The sequence below is a fragment of the Vanellus vanellus genome (genome assembly GCF_965231255.1).
Source record: "Vanellus vanellus genome assembly, chromosome: 3".
Classification (NCBI taxonomy): domain Eukaryota; kingdom Metazoa; phylum Chordata; class Aves; order Charadriiformes; family Charadriidae; genus Vanellus; species Vanellus vanellus.
The window spans coordinates 14,391,965-14,408,993 of NC_138907.1; the positions used below are offsets into that span (position 1 = coordinate 14,391,965).

General features: G+C 45.0%; 1 protein-coding gene across 1 annotated transcript; it reads left to right on the plus strand.

Moving 5' to 3' along the window:
• Positions 1 to 2,539: 2,539 nt before the first annotated feature.
• On the plus strand, positions 2,540 to 16,164 carry LOC309669530 (cullin-9-like; the record flags this gene model as incomplete). Its single annotated transcript, XM_082480232.1, has 11 exons — positions 2,540 to 2,619; positions 2,928 to 3,054; positions 10,251 to 10,415; positions 10,499 to 10,662; positions 11,551 to 11,644; positions 11,867 to 11,941; positions 12,429 to 12,539; positions 13,872 to 13,989; positions 14,340 to 14,473; positions 14,662 to 14,753; positions 15,227 to 16,164. 11 exons carry the CDS (start codon positions 2,540 to 2,542, stop codon positions 15,432 to 15,434), a joined length of 1,368 nt encoding a protein of 455 aa, XP_082336358.1. The 3' UTR covers positions 15,435 to 16,164.
• Positions 16,165 to 17,029: the final 865 nt, after the last annotated feature.

Consider the following 17,029-nt stretch of genomic DNA (forward strand, 5'->3'; position numbering starts at 1 on the left):
GGCAAAAGGAAAGGTGGCAAGATATTCTTGCAATTGCAAGACAGGGGACATTTGCAGTAGCATGGGTAGCTTCCCACCAAAAAACTGATACCCCAGCTGGCTGGTGGAATGCAGAGGCAGACGAGTTGGCCCGATTAGCCCCACTGCAGAGCACCCAAGTGCAAGAGGACTGGGAATACCTATTAGAGTGGTTGCATGTAAAACAGAAGCACTCAGGGATCAACAATTTGTTCCGCAAGGCACAGGCCCGAGGATGGCCAGCCACCAGAGAAGACTGTAAAACCTGTATATCCTCCTGTGAACAATGCCGTGTCTGTCTGGACAGGCACCCCTTAGAAAACGAGCCCCTGCACCTCAGAGAAGGGAAAGGGTTATGGGAGGCCTGGCAAGTTGACTATATTGGGCCCTTCCGAAGGTCCACAGGGAAGTGTTATGTGCTGGTGGGGGTTGAAATAGTCTCTGGACTTGTACAAGCCCGAGCCTGTGCAAAGGCGACCGGGGAAAACACAGTGAAAGCCCTTAAAGAGTGGTTCGGGACTTTTCCCAAACCACAAACCATCCAAATAATGGCTCACATTTCACCGCCAAAGTGGTCCAAGAGTGGGCAGCTCAGGAAGGAATTTCATGGGTGTTCCACACTCCGTACTATCCACAAGCAAACGGGATTGTGGAACGGACCGATGGGCTGCTCAAGCGCTTCCTAAAACCACACAAACCAGGATGGGATGAGTGGGTGGGGGAGGCAGTGACCAGCGTTAATAGTCGATGGGGAACGAATGGGTGTCCGAAAATTGCAGCATTCTGCCCACAAGCCCCAACCCTTGTACCCATCTCTCAAGGCTCTGATCCCCCCGATATCCCATCTCACTCCCCTGGTCAGCTTGTTCTGGTCAAGCTTCCCACCGTAGGAGCCATCCCTCTTGTATTAGACACCCCACTGAATAAGTATACTTGGAAGGCAAAAGATGCTAGTGGGAGAACCTACAAAATCCACACAAAATGGATGATTCCTTCTTTCTAAGCCAAGAAGCGAGATTGTCTCTGTTTTCTGTTTTTAAGAACAGCAATGCAACAATGATGTACCTGCTACTTTGGATCATCTCAACTCAGAGATGCCTCCATGTAAGTGATGGACGACCACTCCCTCTACCTTCCCATCCGCCATAACATCCCTTCGAAAACAACGAATTTGTGTTGCTGGCAAAAGCTGTAAGTCAAACTTTCAATTTGAGCCACTGCTGGGTATGTGGTGGACCCATGGGACTATCAAGTTGGCCGTGGACTTCTGTACCTCTCACTCCAGACCAAATCATAAGCACTTATAGCGAGACTGCAGATGATCCGTGGGATGACAGTGGAACCTGGCCGATTCAGTTTCCGACTAAAGGGCAATGTTGTTTAAATCGCACCCAAAAGGGAGGGATCGAAGTGGGAGAAAGCCAATGTCGATGGACTTTCACACAAAAGCCCCTCAATAAGGAAAAGGACCTCTACCTGTGGGCGTGGCTAGATGAGACGGGACGTAGTCGAGGGTTTGAGGGATATTGGTCAGACAAAAATGAAACCTTAATACTCAATTGACCCAATTACCGTTGTTACAAACAAACCTGCAAGTGGAGGGGCACTGCTGGGGCATGGTACTGCACTGGCCGGATAGGAGATGGGGCAACCACCTTTTTCAGCCCTCTGGGTAACAGAGACATGACTTATTTCCAATTTCCACCAGGGGAAAATGGGCCATTTGCTCGGGGCAATAGAGCTAAAAAGGGACACTATTGGATTTGTGGACACACAGCATATAAATCTTTACCCACGAGGTGGTCGGGAGTTTGTTATGTAGGAATCATCAGGCCCTTATTCTTCCTTTTACCGGACACAGGTGGATCCCAATTGGGTGTAAAAGTGTATGACAATCTCGGGGACAGAAGTATTGCCCGTAAGACGCGATCCATAGAGGGAAATTTGGGTGGGAAGCAAAAATGGGGGAATAATGAGTGGCCCCCCGAACGAATAATTCAACATTATGGACCAGCAACTTGGAATCCTAACGAGCCCATTGCAGGGGCGAGAGAACCAATTTATAACCTAAATTGAATAATCAGGCTACAAGCGGCTCTAGAAATCATTACCAACAAAACCGCTGATGCAATAGATTTGTTAACTCAACAATCTCAACAAATGCGCACGGCAATCCTTCAGCACCGCATGGTTCTAGATTATTTGTTGGCTGAGGAGGGAGGGGTGTGTGGAAAACTGAATATCTCCAACTGTTGCTTGGAAATAGACGATGTGGGTGAAGTAGTTCTCCAATTAACCAAAGATATTCGAAAAATAGTCCACATCCCTGTCCAGACCTGGAATGGCTGGAATGGCAATTTATGGTCCTGGCTACCAGGGGCACCATGGGTCAAACAGTTAATATTGTATCTGCTATGTGTCGTTGCTGCCCTAATGTTCTTACCCTGTATAATTCCTTGCTTTGTTCAGCTAATTCGACATGTTTTATCAAATATGCAATTTGTTCCTACTTCCTCACCCGATGGCACAAAATATATCCATGCCATCAATCAGCCGCAACCCACCTCGGTTTCTATTGTTTAAGTCCATTCCAAATTTATTGTGAGTAAAGAAAATTGCATGTTGATACTCATATCATACTTGTCAATCGCATTGTACTTGTTGTAATGGTTACCTATCTCATTGACTCAATTCCAATGTCTGTTCTGTAAAGTTAAATGTTGTCAAAACTATTCAAGAATACGTGTGTATTGAGCAATTTTTTTGTTGTTGTTAAATCCCTGTTGTTCCCCAGTTTGTTTTCTTTTCTTTTCTTTTCTTTTTCTCCGTCCTTATCCCCAACTCTCCTATGCCTCTCTGTGTTCTCTTTCCTTTCTCCCTCATTTTCTCTCTCTCTCTCTGCCACCAAGCTGCAATGTCAAGCCACGGGGTGGTGTAGAGAACCAATACCAGATGCGATTTTGTCTCGACATTGCCACTGTGCCGCCGTCTTCTGGAAGGATCATCTTCGTCACAGTCTTGGAAGTGGACGACTCTGTGCGCCTGCACAAGGACTAAAGGTGCGAAAAGAGCAGGAAGAGGCTTGTATGGGACCAGCACTTCCAGTCGATAGCAAGCCATCTATAAGGCTTTTGACAGGCTTCTTGAGCTTTTTGTTCTCCTCACCTCCCTGATGCGCGCATCTCCGGACCCCAGACTCAGCCGAAAACCGCTGGACTCAGGGTGGCAGTAGCAAACTCTCTCCCTCTTTCTTTGTTTCCTTCCTTACCCCCCTTTCCTTTCCCCTTTGCCTTCCCTTCCTTTTTCACCATTCTTTCTCGGTTTTTGTTAAGAAAACTAAGTAAAAGGTTGTACGACATTTGACCGACTTCAGTGTCTTAACCTCGTCCTTGGGATGATAACGAAACCTCCCCGACACTGGATCGGGACACAGCCACACAGAGACATTAAGCAATGTTCTTTCTGCCAGGGCAAAGGGATTTTCCTGAGCTTTCTGCATCGGTTTCCTGGGCAGAGGAACATTTTTTGGTTTTTTTTTTTTTATTCTGTTTGGCCGATTGAGTTAAGAGGTCATTTGCTAAAGCCCACAGAAAACTAGACCATGTATAAATTTATTTCAGCCCACTTAGTGAGAAAGGCACAGACCTGATGATGTGAAACATTGCGTGAAGGAGACCTTTGGGAGGCAAGGAGCCTACTTCTGTCCCTTGCTAAGGACTAGCAATTTCAAAGTACATTTCAAAAGTCAAAGGACCAGTGTTCCCCATAGTACTTCAACTGCCTGTTGTCTTCAGGGTATGCATTTTTCCACAGCGAGACTTGGCATCCTCCGGCCCTTCTAGTGTAGATCTGACTAAAGAGAGTTAAGTCAGGAAGTCTTAACATCAGTCAGATGGGGGTGTGCCGGTCCACTGCTATGAATGGAAGCTCCTCCTCAGCTGCATTTGTACCAGCCATAGGAAAGTCTGTAGATGCAGCTGACAAGTCAGCAGGAGAAATACAAGGATACAAGAAAATATCGAGAACCGTCAGCTATACCAATAACAGGTCCTAAAGTCAGTGCCACTTGTTATACATTGGGGCTACTAAGAACAAAACCGCCCTAAGATAATTTTGATCATTTTAAGGGTTGTTGCAGCAGCGCTTTAGACTTCCTTCCTCTACCTACATTGCCCTGCATTGCTCCAGCATTGTTTTTTTTCCCTGGAACATTACTAATGTGAAGGGAAATATCAGACTGCTGGTGAGCTGTGGTGCACAGGTCCCCTTGCCTGAGGCAGCCCTTCTGCTGTTTTGTTAAAGAAAGTCTCCTGATGCTGATGGGCTGGTTTAAGGCCTGAGCCTTGATACTGACAGGCAAGAGTCTTCGACAAATTCTGCAGTTAAAATTGCAGGCAGCGCAAATAGGCAGTCATTAAAAACAATGCTTTTCTGCTTCGCAAAGGTGAACTATTGAAGAAGATCTAATCCGGAAAAGATTAAAAGTTAATCACATTAATTGGATTGCCTGGGATTGCTCAGAGATGGTAAACCTCTCCAGAAGTCGCACAGGCAGACTAACAAATTGCTGCTAAGCTGGGCGTGGGGGTAGAGGGAGGTGGAAAGGGTTTTTTCCATTATAAGTGCTCTGTGGATGTTCTGGCACCGTGATAAGTCTGCTGTACTTAACTTTAGATTATGAAATTATATATTTGAAACCACATTGAAGCCCTCACTGTCTGTCAATGCCTGTTTCGCTCCACTGCCAAAGGAGCGACAAGATCTGTCTTTAAAAAATTGACATGATTTAAAATTTAAAGAAAAATTGTTTCTACTCTTGTCCAGCAAATATCACACGATGAATTTCAAGAATGACTCAGATGTTCTCCATGAGATTATGTGATAACATATAAAGGGAAAAAAAACTTCAAACACTTGAATCTCCTGTAAGTTTCTGCAAGTTGTCAATACTGGATCAAACACTTCCATTTATCTCCTGAAAGGTCAAATTTTACTTTTAATGTGATCTCTTAGTTCCTGACAGATAATTTCCATGAATCAGGTAGAATCGGGGATAATAGAGCCTATGGGACTGTATACAAATGGCTGAAAAATCCCACCTCTCCACCTTCCAGCATCCTTCAAGTATGAATTTCCCACAGAAACAAATGCAGTATTCAGGTATGCATAACTTTTAAAGGTTATATTTTTTTCTCACTCATTTGGTGGGTAGAAGTGAATGGTGGCATGAACCTTGTATTTCTCATTCCTCTCTTTGTTAGGGTAAACTATGAGGCTAAGGTTTCTCGGAGCAGATGGGGATGTTGTTCAGTTTGAGCTTCGAGACAGGCAGAGAGACATACTTTGTAGGGTCCCCCTGTTGCTCTAAGCATAAATCTGCTCTCTCTGGAAAAAGAAAACCCGCATATCTTTAAATTGAAAGAGATAATGAGAAGTCCCAATTCTTGCAGATGTTGATTCCATAAACTCAGTATCAGGGCTCAGTAGGCACTAATAACTCTTAATGACCCTAACTAGCCTCACCTGGAGCCTCCTCCCACACTCCTGCCCAGGGACCTAGGAGCCCAGTTTAAGGTCAGCCCTGGGTGTATCCCCACACCCTGCACCAGGGACAACAGAGCTGTGTCTGTTTGCCACTTTGCCTCTGGCCTGGTCTCCTGGGTACACCTTAGGTTTGTGTTGCGGCGTTGTTTTAGGATCTGTCTCTTCCTGTTCTGGATGGACCTTGAGGTTTTTTTCTGGAAAACTGCCTTTGCTGAACCATTTGCTTTGAGAAGAGTAGCTTGAAAATGTGGATTTTATTTTCTGTTGTCTGCAGGCTCAAGAAGGAAGGATTCAGGTACTTAATTTCAAAGCAGTTTCTTTTCCTCTATGGTCTGATGTATGCAATGTATTGGCAAATGTGAAGTCATGTGTATGTGCTGGGTTTAGGAATGGTATTAGAATAGGCAGGTAGCAAAACATTCTTATGGAAGAAATGTGATGTTTGGAAAATAATAGTTATTTTTGAGATAGATATGAGGAAAAAAAAATTACTGACTCTTAAAGACTGGTCAGTAAAGCGCACTTACTTGGTGTAATTGTAATCCGGCATGTAATTTTGCTGTGAGGCCAAAATGCCTCCAAAATCAACTCAAAAATCTGCCCAACAAAGAGAGAAAGCTTACAGAAATATGCCACTATATGTCTTGATGTATGAATCAAATAACTGGCCATGGGCAGGGAACAGAGGCTCAGATGCCTGTGCTGTTAGTTCTGCTGTTAGTACTAGAATGTAAAGGTAATAGAAATTGACGGAGGCTCCATCCAAATTGTAATCTCTGGGTTCTCATATGTAAAGTTTGGAACCAGAATTGAAGAAGTTTTATTCTTGACTCGGTCACTGGCTTAGTGGGTAGCTGTAGTTAACTTGCACGCTTCTTTGCTTTCCCACCTGTGAAATGAAAGGATAATACCAGTGTTCCCTGAAAAATGTTTTGTTTAGATCACGAGGAATTACTGATTATAGCTTCACAGGTAACAGGTCCAAACACCTGAAAAATCTTTAGAATTCGTCTAATTGCACATTTCCTTCCTTCCAGTGCTGCAGGAGTCAGTTGGTTTGTGCTTGCTCCTGTTTCACTGGTCTGTTGAAAGTAGTTCTCCAAGTGTCTAAGGATGCACAGGTGTTTGCAACTGTGGAAGCTGCTATGGTATATTTGTGGTTAGATGAGTATACCCCAGTAATGTCCTCTGCAATACAAGGATCCCTTTGTGATTTTCAGAAATGAGCAGGAGTAGCCTCTTGCTACAGATTTTAGAAGTGATGTTCACATTTCTTTAAGGAAAATTGCCAATGGGAGTATAGAACAAATATTTCCGAGTGTCCAGTGTGGACACTTGGAGCTCTTGTTTTTACACTGCTGGGTGGAATATTTACTAAGTTTTTTTATTTATTAAATGTTTCTGTGAAAACTGTAAAATAAAGGTCCTGAATCTTTTAAGTCATATAATGATATTACTTCAGTAGGTACTTCCTGATACAGAGATATAGATATAACTCTGTGTAAGTGTACATGTATATACTCATATATATTTACTGTGGTGGTAAAGTTGTTAATGTTAAGATTTGAGAGGTCTGTCTAAGAAGTTACCTTTACTTAAAGAACATTCCTTTCCACTAAAAGCTAATACTCAGCGACTGTTTCCAAGTCCCCACTTGGAGCTAAAATAGTAGTGGGTGTGCCAGTCCTGTGGGCTCCACCATGGTCATGTTACTTATTATTTGATTCCTTAGCATTGTGACAGTTGGCAGGCCACTTAAGGAGTCCGTCCCTCCCAGGGACAGATACCTGGCTTTGTTAACACTGAAATGATTGGTTTTGCTCACCTCTTTCCTTTTTTCTAAAACAGTGTATAGGTTGGGTGTCTGCAATCACTTGGCAGAGAACAGAGGAGCAGAGGGGAAAATGCTGTCTGAATGTTCTCTCGCTGTGATTGTCATTAATAAAGCTTCTGTCTGACCTGTTCTAAATTGTACTTGCATTACTATGCAGTTGGATCCTCAGATTCTCTGACAATATATACTTATTTTATGTGTGTATAAGTATATATATATATGTAATTCCTATGAATAAGAGGAGACAAGGTCTAGCATGGTTCAGTTATAGTTCTAGTACATTACTGCTTTACTCATATCAAATCTGTTGTATGTAATAAATTTACATTTCTCTTTTAGGAAGGAGCACTTTTGTTCATTGTTTGCAAGTTCAGGGCTTAGAGTGTAACTGGGCCTGACTGGTTTGCATTTGGGAGGTAGTAGTAGCAGCAAAATGTGCAACCTTACATAATTGTATTGCAGTGAGTGATTTGTCTGTGGCTGGAGAAGGAAAATAAGGAGGGCCTGAACAACTCTTGGTCTGCTGTGGGTTTAACTGATAAGCAATCGACCTATATTATCCACAGAAAAGAACAGTTGGCCTCAAAAGCAGTGACTTTCGTGAAATGGGGTCAGATTTGGCAATGTGTAGAACTGCGTAGAATTCGAATACAGTTTTTGAATGGCTCGAATATCACTAAGGGGGGTATTGATCGTTGCATGATACGCCGACTCAGACCAATACTGACCAACATATGAATCTCTGTGTAAACTGTTAGCTCAGCAAATGCTGAATTGTATGGATTGTACTAGGAGCTACCATTTAAATTGATTTAACATTTATTTTCTACTCGTTTGGTACCAGAGCAGCCAGAAGTGTTTCAGCACTTGTTTTTTCTAAAATTATTTGCCTGGGATAATAACACACATTTTTCTGTCCTTGAGATTGAATGCAGTTCACACAGTATGCAGAAGCAACTGCTTTTTCTTTTGAAAGACCGTGGAAAGAAATTTGCAGAAGCTGTTTTCTTTATGCTATTCGTGGTCCTTCAAAGCTTCAAATTACGTTTTTCTATTGAAACAGCCCTTTAAAGAGACTTCTTTATGGATGTGATGACTGATCAGTGTAAATGTGTTATGAAGTAATGACAACATACTTGGAGATGTAACATTGTTCAACCTCTAGTAGTATGGCGAGTTGCTGAAATGCTGTGATGTAAATGCCAAGGATGTGGCAACATATTTCTTGAACAAAATTATTGAAGAAGACAACAAATATGTGAATTAAAAGACAGGGATAAGGATGCAACAGAAGGTCCTACTACTGATCTAGCAGAAAATTGTTGGAACTGTGTTGTCCGTGCATAAGAGAAGACAATCTTCCCCCTCATCCCTTCCTTCCCCAGTTACTCTTTGGGAAAATAGAATTCACTTTTTTTTTTTTTTTAATATTATAGGAATGAAATCACCTGATTGTCTGCAAAAGAACAGTAGAAATTTGGCTGACTGAATAGGAGAACTAAAAACCACCTCATGAGAAAACAGCAAATAACAGCTAGTGTCTGGGAACAGATTCTGTTCTGAATTTTACACTTAATATTATTTTGCTGACCATCAGAAACTGCCTTTCCAAAATGTCTTGCTGTGCTTTCCCATTTCAGACCTTAATTTACTGTTGGGCTGTCTTTTCCATTGGGGAAAGAGTATTCACAGGGAATGATTTATATTGGGGGGAGGGAGAATAAAATCAAGCTATGCACCTTAATGTTACATCTTATGCTCACAGAGCCCCGTTTTTACCTTGAAAAGAACTTGGACTAAAAACACTTTCAGACAGTCATTTACTTATTTAAAAAAAAGAAAAAAATCAAAAGAGAAAACACAGAATGGGAACTATTGTTGGTTTGTGACGTCAGGACTGCAAACCAAGCAAAATTATAGGTGGTTGTAAAAGGTAAGCTTCATTAGAGCCAAGCCACCAAAAAAACTGAACATGTGAAAGGAAGTCAGTCATCTGCTTTTGTTGGGGTTGTAAGCCAAAAACCAATGTTCCATGAGAGTGCTTCAGCTTTTGACTGTAAATAGTTTCTTAAGTTTGGTGCAGGGTCTTCCACGTGTGTCATTGTGCACGTCACATCAAAGTTGGTGCTACTCCACTTGAGACTGCTTTTGCACCTCTCTGTAGGTCATACCACACACAGGCTTTGGTAGTCGTTGCTCTGGGCTCAACTGGTAGCCAATTTGCCACTGATGCTGAGTAATCATGTGCATGCTTCAGGGGTAGCGACCATCCATAGCTGTGGAGGTCAGAGCTCAGTTGCTATCTTCAGGCAGCGTCAGAAGGGTTTTGGAAAGCACATGGCAGTGAAAGGTATGTGTTATGGCAACTTCAGAACTCTGCTCTGCAAATATGAAAGTGGAGGAATAGTATAAAGAGTTAGAAAAGAGGATTTCCTGGGGAGTGGGATTGGCTTTAAATAATATGATTGGTCATATAGATGAGGCTTGAACAAGTGTTGTGATGAAGCGTTTTTTAATCAGCGGTGTTGGATGGTGCAGAGTGGTTATTCCTGTCCTGGTTCTGGCAGGGATGGGGTTAATTTCCCCAAGGACCTGGCAGGGGAGGCAGGTATTCCATACCACCTGACCTATGCCCAGATATAAGATGCTAGCCTGGGAGAGGGAGTCACCACTCCGGGCTAGTGGAGGGGGGGGCAGGCACTGCAGCAGTGGCAGGCACTGTGGCTACTCCAACCCCCGTGGCAGGCACTGCAGCTGAACCGGACAACCAACCTGTGCCTGGGCTTGCAGGGTGATTTGGAGGTTTGTGGGCAGCTTCTCTGCCTTAAATCTCCTTCCTGGCTTCTTATTACAGTATCAAAAAGCCCTCCTCAGAGGCTATGTTGAGTGTTGCTCCAACCTGACCTGGTGCACCAACCCTCAGGGCTGTGATCAGATCCTCCTTAAGGATGGACTTGGCTATGGGGCAGCCTGTTCCAAGTGCTCCTGGATATCCTGCTTCAACTGCAACTTCCCAGAGGTGAGGCTGATCTGAATCATGGACAATGTTGTCTTGGGTTTGGCACACATCATTCTGCTTTTGTGACTGGCTCTCTCTTTCAGGCCCATTATCCTGCCAGCTGCAGTCACATGTCTCAGTGGGTGGATGATGATGGGTACTATGAAGGAATGACAAGCGAAGCCCAAAGCAAACATCTGGCTAAGCTAATTTCGAAGCACTGCCCAAGCTGCCAGGCTCAGATAGAGAAAAATGAGGGGTGCCTGCAGTGAGTATCCATTTTTGTTTGCTACTGGGGACAGGAGAGAGCAAAGACATACAGTTAGGTCTATTGGGTGGGGTATTTTTTGGCTGTGGAGTTAAGAGTTATAGCAGGTCTGTTTTATAGTTTTAGAGGAGCAAGTAATTGCTTTTAATTCCTAGGAAAAGCAAAATGTCCCCCAGCATTTAGAGTTAAATCCATTGACAACTCATTTTGCAGTACCTTTTTATAGCGCACACTTGTCTGCTCTCAGAGTCCACTGTAGACATATAGAGGTAGAGGTTAGGGGAACGGATAACTCGGCACCTTTTTTTTTTTTTTTTTTTTGTGCTCACCTGTTCCTGTAACTTCAAGTAATTTTCTTTTAACTGCCTCTTTTGAATTGGCTTGGATTTCTGGCAGCTTTTTACATGATAGGGGAGTTACCTCCAGCTTTGAAGCCAGGGCTTAGGAGTCACCATTTGTTTCTGTCTTGCACTGGCACAGCCCTTAATGCCCAGCTGCGATTTGTCCCCACATGTTGTGTGTGGCCCTGGGGCTGTGCAGTGCCTTTCTGCACTGTGGAGTGCTGCATTACTGAGGGAAGAGGTGAGGTGTTCCTATGGATCTTCCTTCAAATTGGGGAATGCTCAGTTTACCCATCAAGTACTTGGTTAGTTGGTACTGTGAGATCATACTGCCAGTTTAGCCAGCTCATTTTTGGAGACACAATGACTGGTTTTAAGCATCACCTACTTCCAGCAAAGGCTTTAAAAAAATACATGCAGAGAAAAGCATAGTACTGAGTGAATGGGAGTGACTGGGCTGCATGTTCCAGCCCTGTGATGTAGGTGACCGCTGGGAGGAATTGTCTGCAAGTGACTGAGTGATTCCCACTCTTCTCCTACCATGCAGTATGACGTGTGCGAAGTGTAATCATGGCTTCTGTTGGCGTTGCCTCAAACCCTGGAGGCCGACTCATAAGGATTATTACAACTGCTCTGCTATGGTGAGTGGTTTGCTATATCCCAGTGGTTCACGCTTCTGTTCAGATGCGCTTGGCCTCTGAGAGGGAGGGTGAGGATCTCCACTTGTGCCCTTTACTCTGGACTTTGTGCACTTGCCAGTAAAACTGATAGTATTGTCAAAGTCTGTATGTGTGGTAGCCATTTCCAGGCAACCCTGGTACTTGAGGGAAGTTGCTACGAGTTAACTCTACCTTTCCTTTCAGGTGAGCAAAGCAGCTTGGCAGGAGAAGCGTTTTCAGGATTACAATGAGAGATGCACCTTTCATCACCATGCAAGGGTAAGGCCTCCTCCTCTTTGCAGATGCTGACTGTGCTGCCTTAGCCCTGGTGAGCAGGACAGTTTCTGTTGTGTCTCAGTGTATTTCACCTTAAGCCGAGAAGCAGGTTTTGGATGCAGGTGGGGATACCTGGTCATTTCACCCTTGAACTACCCCTTATGTCAGAGCTTGGTGTACTTTCTTCTGCCAAGTCTGTTTTCGAAACGGAACACATAGCTTGTGGTGTTCATGTGCTCAAACTGGTGCAGTACTTGGAAGCAATGGCAGGGCTGAAGGCTGAACTCTCTCTAGAGCTGAGATACTGTAAAAGGTTGAAGTGATGGCACAGTAGAGGTGTCATAGTTGGATGCAGGAGATGCTGTCCTGCTGCCTGCGTCTTCTGGGGTGTCGCTTCAGGATGCTTAGTGATTATCTGTGTGGAAGGTGCTATTTTTTCAATCATGTAGAGCTTGACATTGAATGTTTTTTCCTCCTGTGGTTATTGCAGGAATTTGCCACGAGTCTGAGGAACAGGGTTTCTTCCATCAGTGAGATGCCAAAAATTAGGACTTTGACCTTTGTTCTTGATGCCTGCAAAGTGCTAGAACAGGCACGGAAGGTAAGGCTGGGTAACAGGCTTGCTGAGATTTAGGCCTAATTCTATTGTTGTGTTTTACGCCTTTCTTAAAGTGAGGAGATGCCAACCTTGCCCTACTCCAAACAAGGGGAGACAGAAAAAGCTTGAGGGGAGGAATAGCATCAGGACAGGGCAAGAGCTCACATCTGCCTTTCCCTGCTCTCACTCTGAGTTGAGCTCTGTCTGCAGTGTTCCTCACAGTCAGGTCGTAGGATTTGGAGCTTAGGTCCAGTTGACACCGTGGAATCAGCAAAAGGATCTATATTTAGGGTTTTCGTATACTGGGCTTGGTCCATTCCCATTTTAAATGCCCCAGTGGTGGTACTTACCTTCTGAAGGCTCTCGTGATACTGTGGTACAGTTAGGAAGTCCCTCTTGATGCTCATGTTAACAATTTTCCTTTCTTAACTTAATTTCATGAGCCATAGGTGTTCTGGGAGCACTGAGTTACCCTCTGCGGGCCCTGATAGTCACATTGTGTAGGATTTGCAGTGCAGCCACTGGATGTGTGCAGTAAGCCTATGACAGCATAGGCCTGCAATGTCTTCTGTGCCCTGAAATATAGGAAGGAGGTGGGAATTGCCTTTGCAGTGTTGCCTTTGCAATGTATACCTTGTTTGTGCAGGCAGACTTGATTTTGAGGCACGTGGAACAAGGGTGTCTGACCCTGTTTTGTCTTTACAGTATGGTATCCCCTGTGTTTGTCAGTGCACATATCACTGTTGCTTGCTGCTGCTGGCTTTTCTGGACCATTTATTTAAACGGAACCAGTGGTCTTGTTTCCTGCTGGGTACTGGGATGGCTTTAGGGGTCATTCATTCATAATAGGAGTTTGTCACTTGTTGAAATGCCTTTGTCGTGGGCTCTTGATGCTGTATAGCACCATGCATGCTTCCCTTTGAGTTCAGTTCTCTCAGTTCATTGCCACTTGAATTCAATCTGGGCTGCCCAGCAATTCTGCTGAGAATTGTAGCTTCTATGTGCTGGTTGTTCTGACGCTCTGCTTGCTGATTGGTCACACTTGTTATGCATTTACAGTCTGTGTTCTTGCAATGGTTTGCAGGTGGGACCTATTGGTTATTTCAGGCTTCAGTACAAAATAATTCCATATTCATTTCTAATCCTATAAGTAGCTCTAGGTAGCCCAGCATTGCTGTCACTTGGCGTAATGGTTCACTGGACAGACCAGAAATGCTGCCAGGCTTCTCCCAGCCACCGATACGTAATGAAGTCTGGAAGGGTTTGATACTACTCTCTTCTTGCTCACTCTGAAGCTGAAGGAGGATGCTTACAGCATGATCTGTACTGTTCCAGGTGCTGGCCTACTCCTGTGTGTACAGCTACTATAACCAGGACACTGAGAGCATGGATATTGTTGAACAGCAGATGGAGAGCCTGGAGCTGCACACTAATGCTCTGCAGATCCTTCTGGGTAAGTCCTGCAGCCTCTCCAAAGTAGAGACTAGCATCCTAGCTGTCTGGCTCAAAGGCTGGCAACTCTAGAGTGGGGCAACAGAATACACACCAGCACCAAGCTGGTCTCTCTCGCTGCTCCCAGCCCATTTTTGCCTTCTTGATTCGTGTCTGGGAAGTCCACTGAAGCAGTTTGGCTGCTGGTGGAGATTGATGCAGTAAGGAGCAAAATGTTCCCTTCTGAAAGAGGAATGTATGTTAATAGGAAACCTAAAGTAGCTGTGACTGGCTTCATAATTAGAGCCAAGGGACTCGGTCTCTGCTTAAGAGCGTGGGAAGCCGCGTGACTTTGTTGGTCTTGAATTGCAGAGGAAGCCCTGCTGCAGTACCAGGACCTGGCCTCTTCTCTTCAGCTCCTGAAAGCAGAGCATTTCAGTGCTGGTTTGGAGTTGATACACCAGATCAAGGAGCGTCTCTTTGCAATTCTCTGGCACTCCACACAGGTGAAGTCCAAATGCCCATTCATGGCTTGTCTTGCTCTGGTCTAGTTTAATCTCAGGCACACCAAGAAAGGGGCTTGATCAGCTGAGGGAATGGACTCTCAGTGCTGTGTGTATGTAGGGAAGAGGTTTGCAGCACAAAACACACCCTCTTATGTCTCCCTCTTATGGCTGTTCTTCTGTGCTAGCAGGATTTCCATGTCGGGCTCCAGACTTTGGCAGATCCTGGTCAGAGAAAGGTGAAACTCTGCAATGTGCCTACTTCAGCTTCTGCCTGTATAGGGTGAGTTTTCTTGGTGAGTTAACAAGGAAAGGTGGGTGAGTGCAGACAAAAAGTAGGTGACCGAAGTTTTCTCCTGTGCTTGCTGATATACAAAAGAGTTAATAACAGATACTGATTACTTGCCTCCTGTGTTGTGATTTGAGATAACAATGTAAGTGTCATGGTGTAGGGAGACCAGCAAAACCTCTGCTTGGTACGCAGCTGTGGTGAAGAAAGCTCCATCACTGGCAGACCCAGTTATGGAAGTTGCTCTCCCTGGACTTTATTGGGTTCCTGTGGAGAGTCACACTCTTTCTTCAGAGGTGTAGCAGAGATCTAGGAGGTGTCTAAATGAAATACGATGATGACCGTACATGGGGGGAGACAGAAGGGTCTGACATTTCTTTAAATAAGAAGGATGAAGGTGGTGTGGGACTGGGTTGTGGTTGCTGCTCACAGCTGGGGCTCTGCTCTGATGCTCTCCTCCTGAACAGGCCAAAGCGAACCATCTTGTGTGACTCCCCCAACACAGATGAAGGTGGCAAAGAGGTTGAAGATGAGGAGTATGAACCGCAGTGGCAGGAAGACTATGATGATGATGATGACGATCTTGATGAAGACAACTTTCTGTTTGATGATGAGTCAGATAACCTTGATTGTGACTCCTACTTTGATGATGATGATGATGATGCCTATGACTAGATGTCTATGCCTATGTCTGTCACCCAGCTTGCCAGCCTGGACCTCTGCCTCTACTCTGTCTCGACCAGTGTGTATGAATGTCTTTCGTCAAAGACAGTGAGGAGCTCTCATGCAGAACAAAGACACATTTCCTCTGGGGGCTACTTGCTCGGTGACTCCCTTTAGTATGCAGAAACATTGCTCTGGACAGATGGGCTGTGATACTGTGGCCAACTCTCTCAGAAAGACATGTCCTCCCCTTTCTCTCTTTTCTGCCCATAGGTATCTAATGGAGTTAGGAAGTCACAGTCCAGCTGCAAAGTGAGGACTGTTTGGTGTCCTCGGGCATGCTGTCCCCAAGGACTGGGCACAAGTGAGTGTGGCATGTGTCCTCGCATGGCTCTGTCTAATCCAGTCAGTGTCTAGACATGCTGCAAAGTGATGCATTTACACTCAAGTCAAAGCCTTCCATCTGGAGGTGGTGGGATTCCCAGCAGAGCCACAGGTGGATGTGGTTCAGTGCATTCCTCTAGTTGAAGGGGACAGCTTTTTTGCAGTTTGTTGGAGCTATCTTCTCTGCTATGAAGCAGAATGGGCTGCTATGAGTGGCACAAGTTTGCAGGACTGTTTTTAAGTGTATAAATGTATGCACACACCCCCATATGAGAGATGTGTATATATATATGCAGCGGTTGTTCAGATAACACTTTACCTTTGCAAAAAAGAAAACCCTGAGGAACGAGGGTTGAAAAAAGTTTTTTTTTTTTTTTTTTTTTTTTTTTTTTACACACAAAAGTTTTCTTTTAGCACAAGCCTCATTGTTGTCTATGGGGAGCAAGGGTGTGAAGGGAGAGCGGGCTGTTCTCGAGTGAGGAGGATGTGACCTGGGTGTGTTCATCCCAGGAGTTATTGGTGAAATTGACGTGGCTTTGGAATCACCACCCAGGCCATGCAGTTTGCCCTGCAAAGTGGCTTTTCTTTCCTGGCAACGGTAAGAGGTATGGGGAGAGGTGGGAAAGAGGGCAGGGGACCGGACCACACAGGGTGGTGGGGCTGGTGTTTCTGAGAGCAGGTGCAAGACAAACTGCCTACATGTTGATGAAGGTGGTAACATCTGGTGCCCAGCAGAAGGCTGATGTGGGACTGCTCTTGGGGCTTGCAGGGTGATTTGGAGGCTTGTGGGGTTGTTTTGGAGACACAGGACCCTTCTCAGGCCTTGGGTATCATCCGGGAGGGCTGTGGGCTTGTTGGAGGATGGTGGGCAGGGGACAACTGCCAGGGGCAAACCAGGGAGAAAGGACTCATTTTTCCATGGCCCCCCAGCCCTGCTCCTAGTCCTGCTCAGTCCAGGAGGCTGAACCCCAGAGTCTGTCATGGTGGAAGTCCCAGCCCTGCTGGCCCTGTGTGGCAAAGAGGTTCCCTGTCCCACAACCAGAGTGACAGCTCTCTGGGCTCTCTCCTCAGGGCCACAATGGAGAGAGATGTGGTGGGTGCGTGCAGAGAGCCTCAACTTCCCGGTGTGAGCAGTCCTTGCAGGCACAGCCTGGGTTCCCCAGGTTGTTGGGGGACAGAGCAGAACATCCTATATGTCTGAGTTCCTCATGTGGAAAATCATG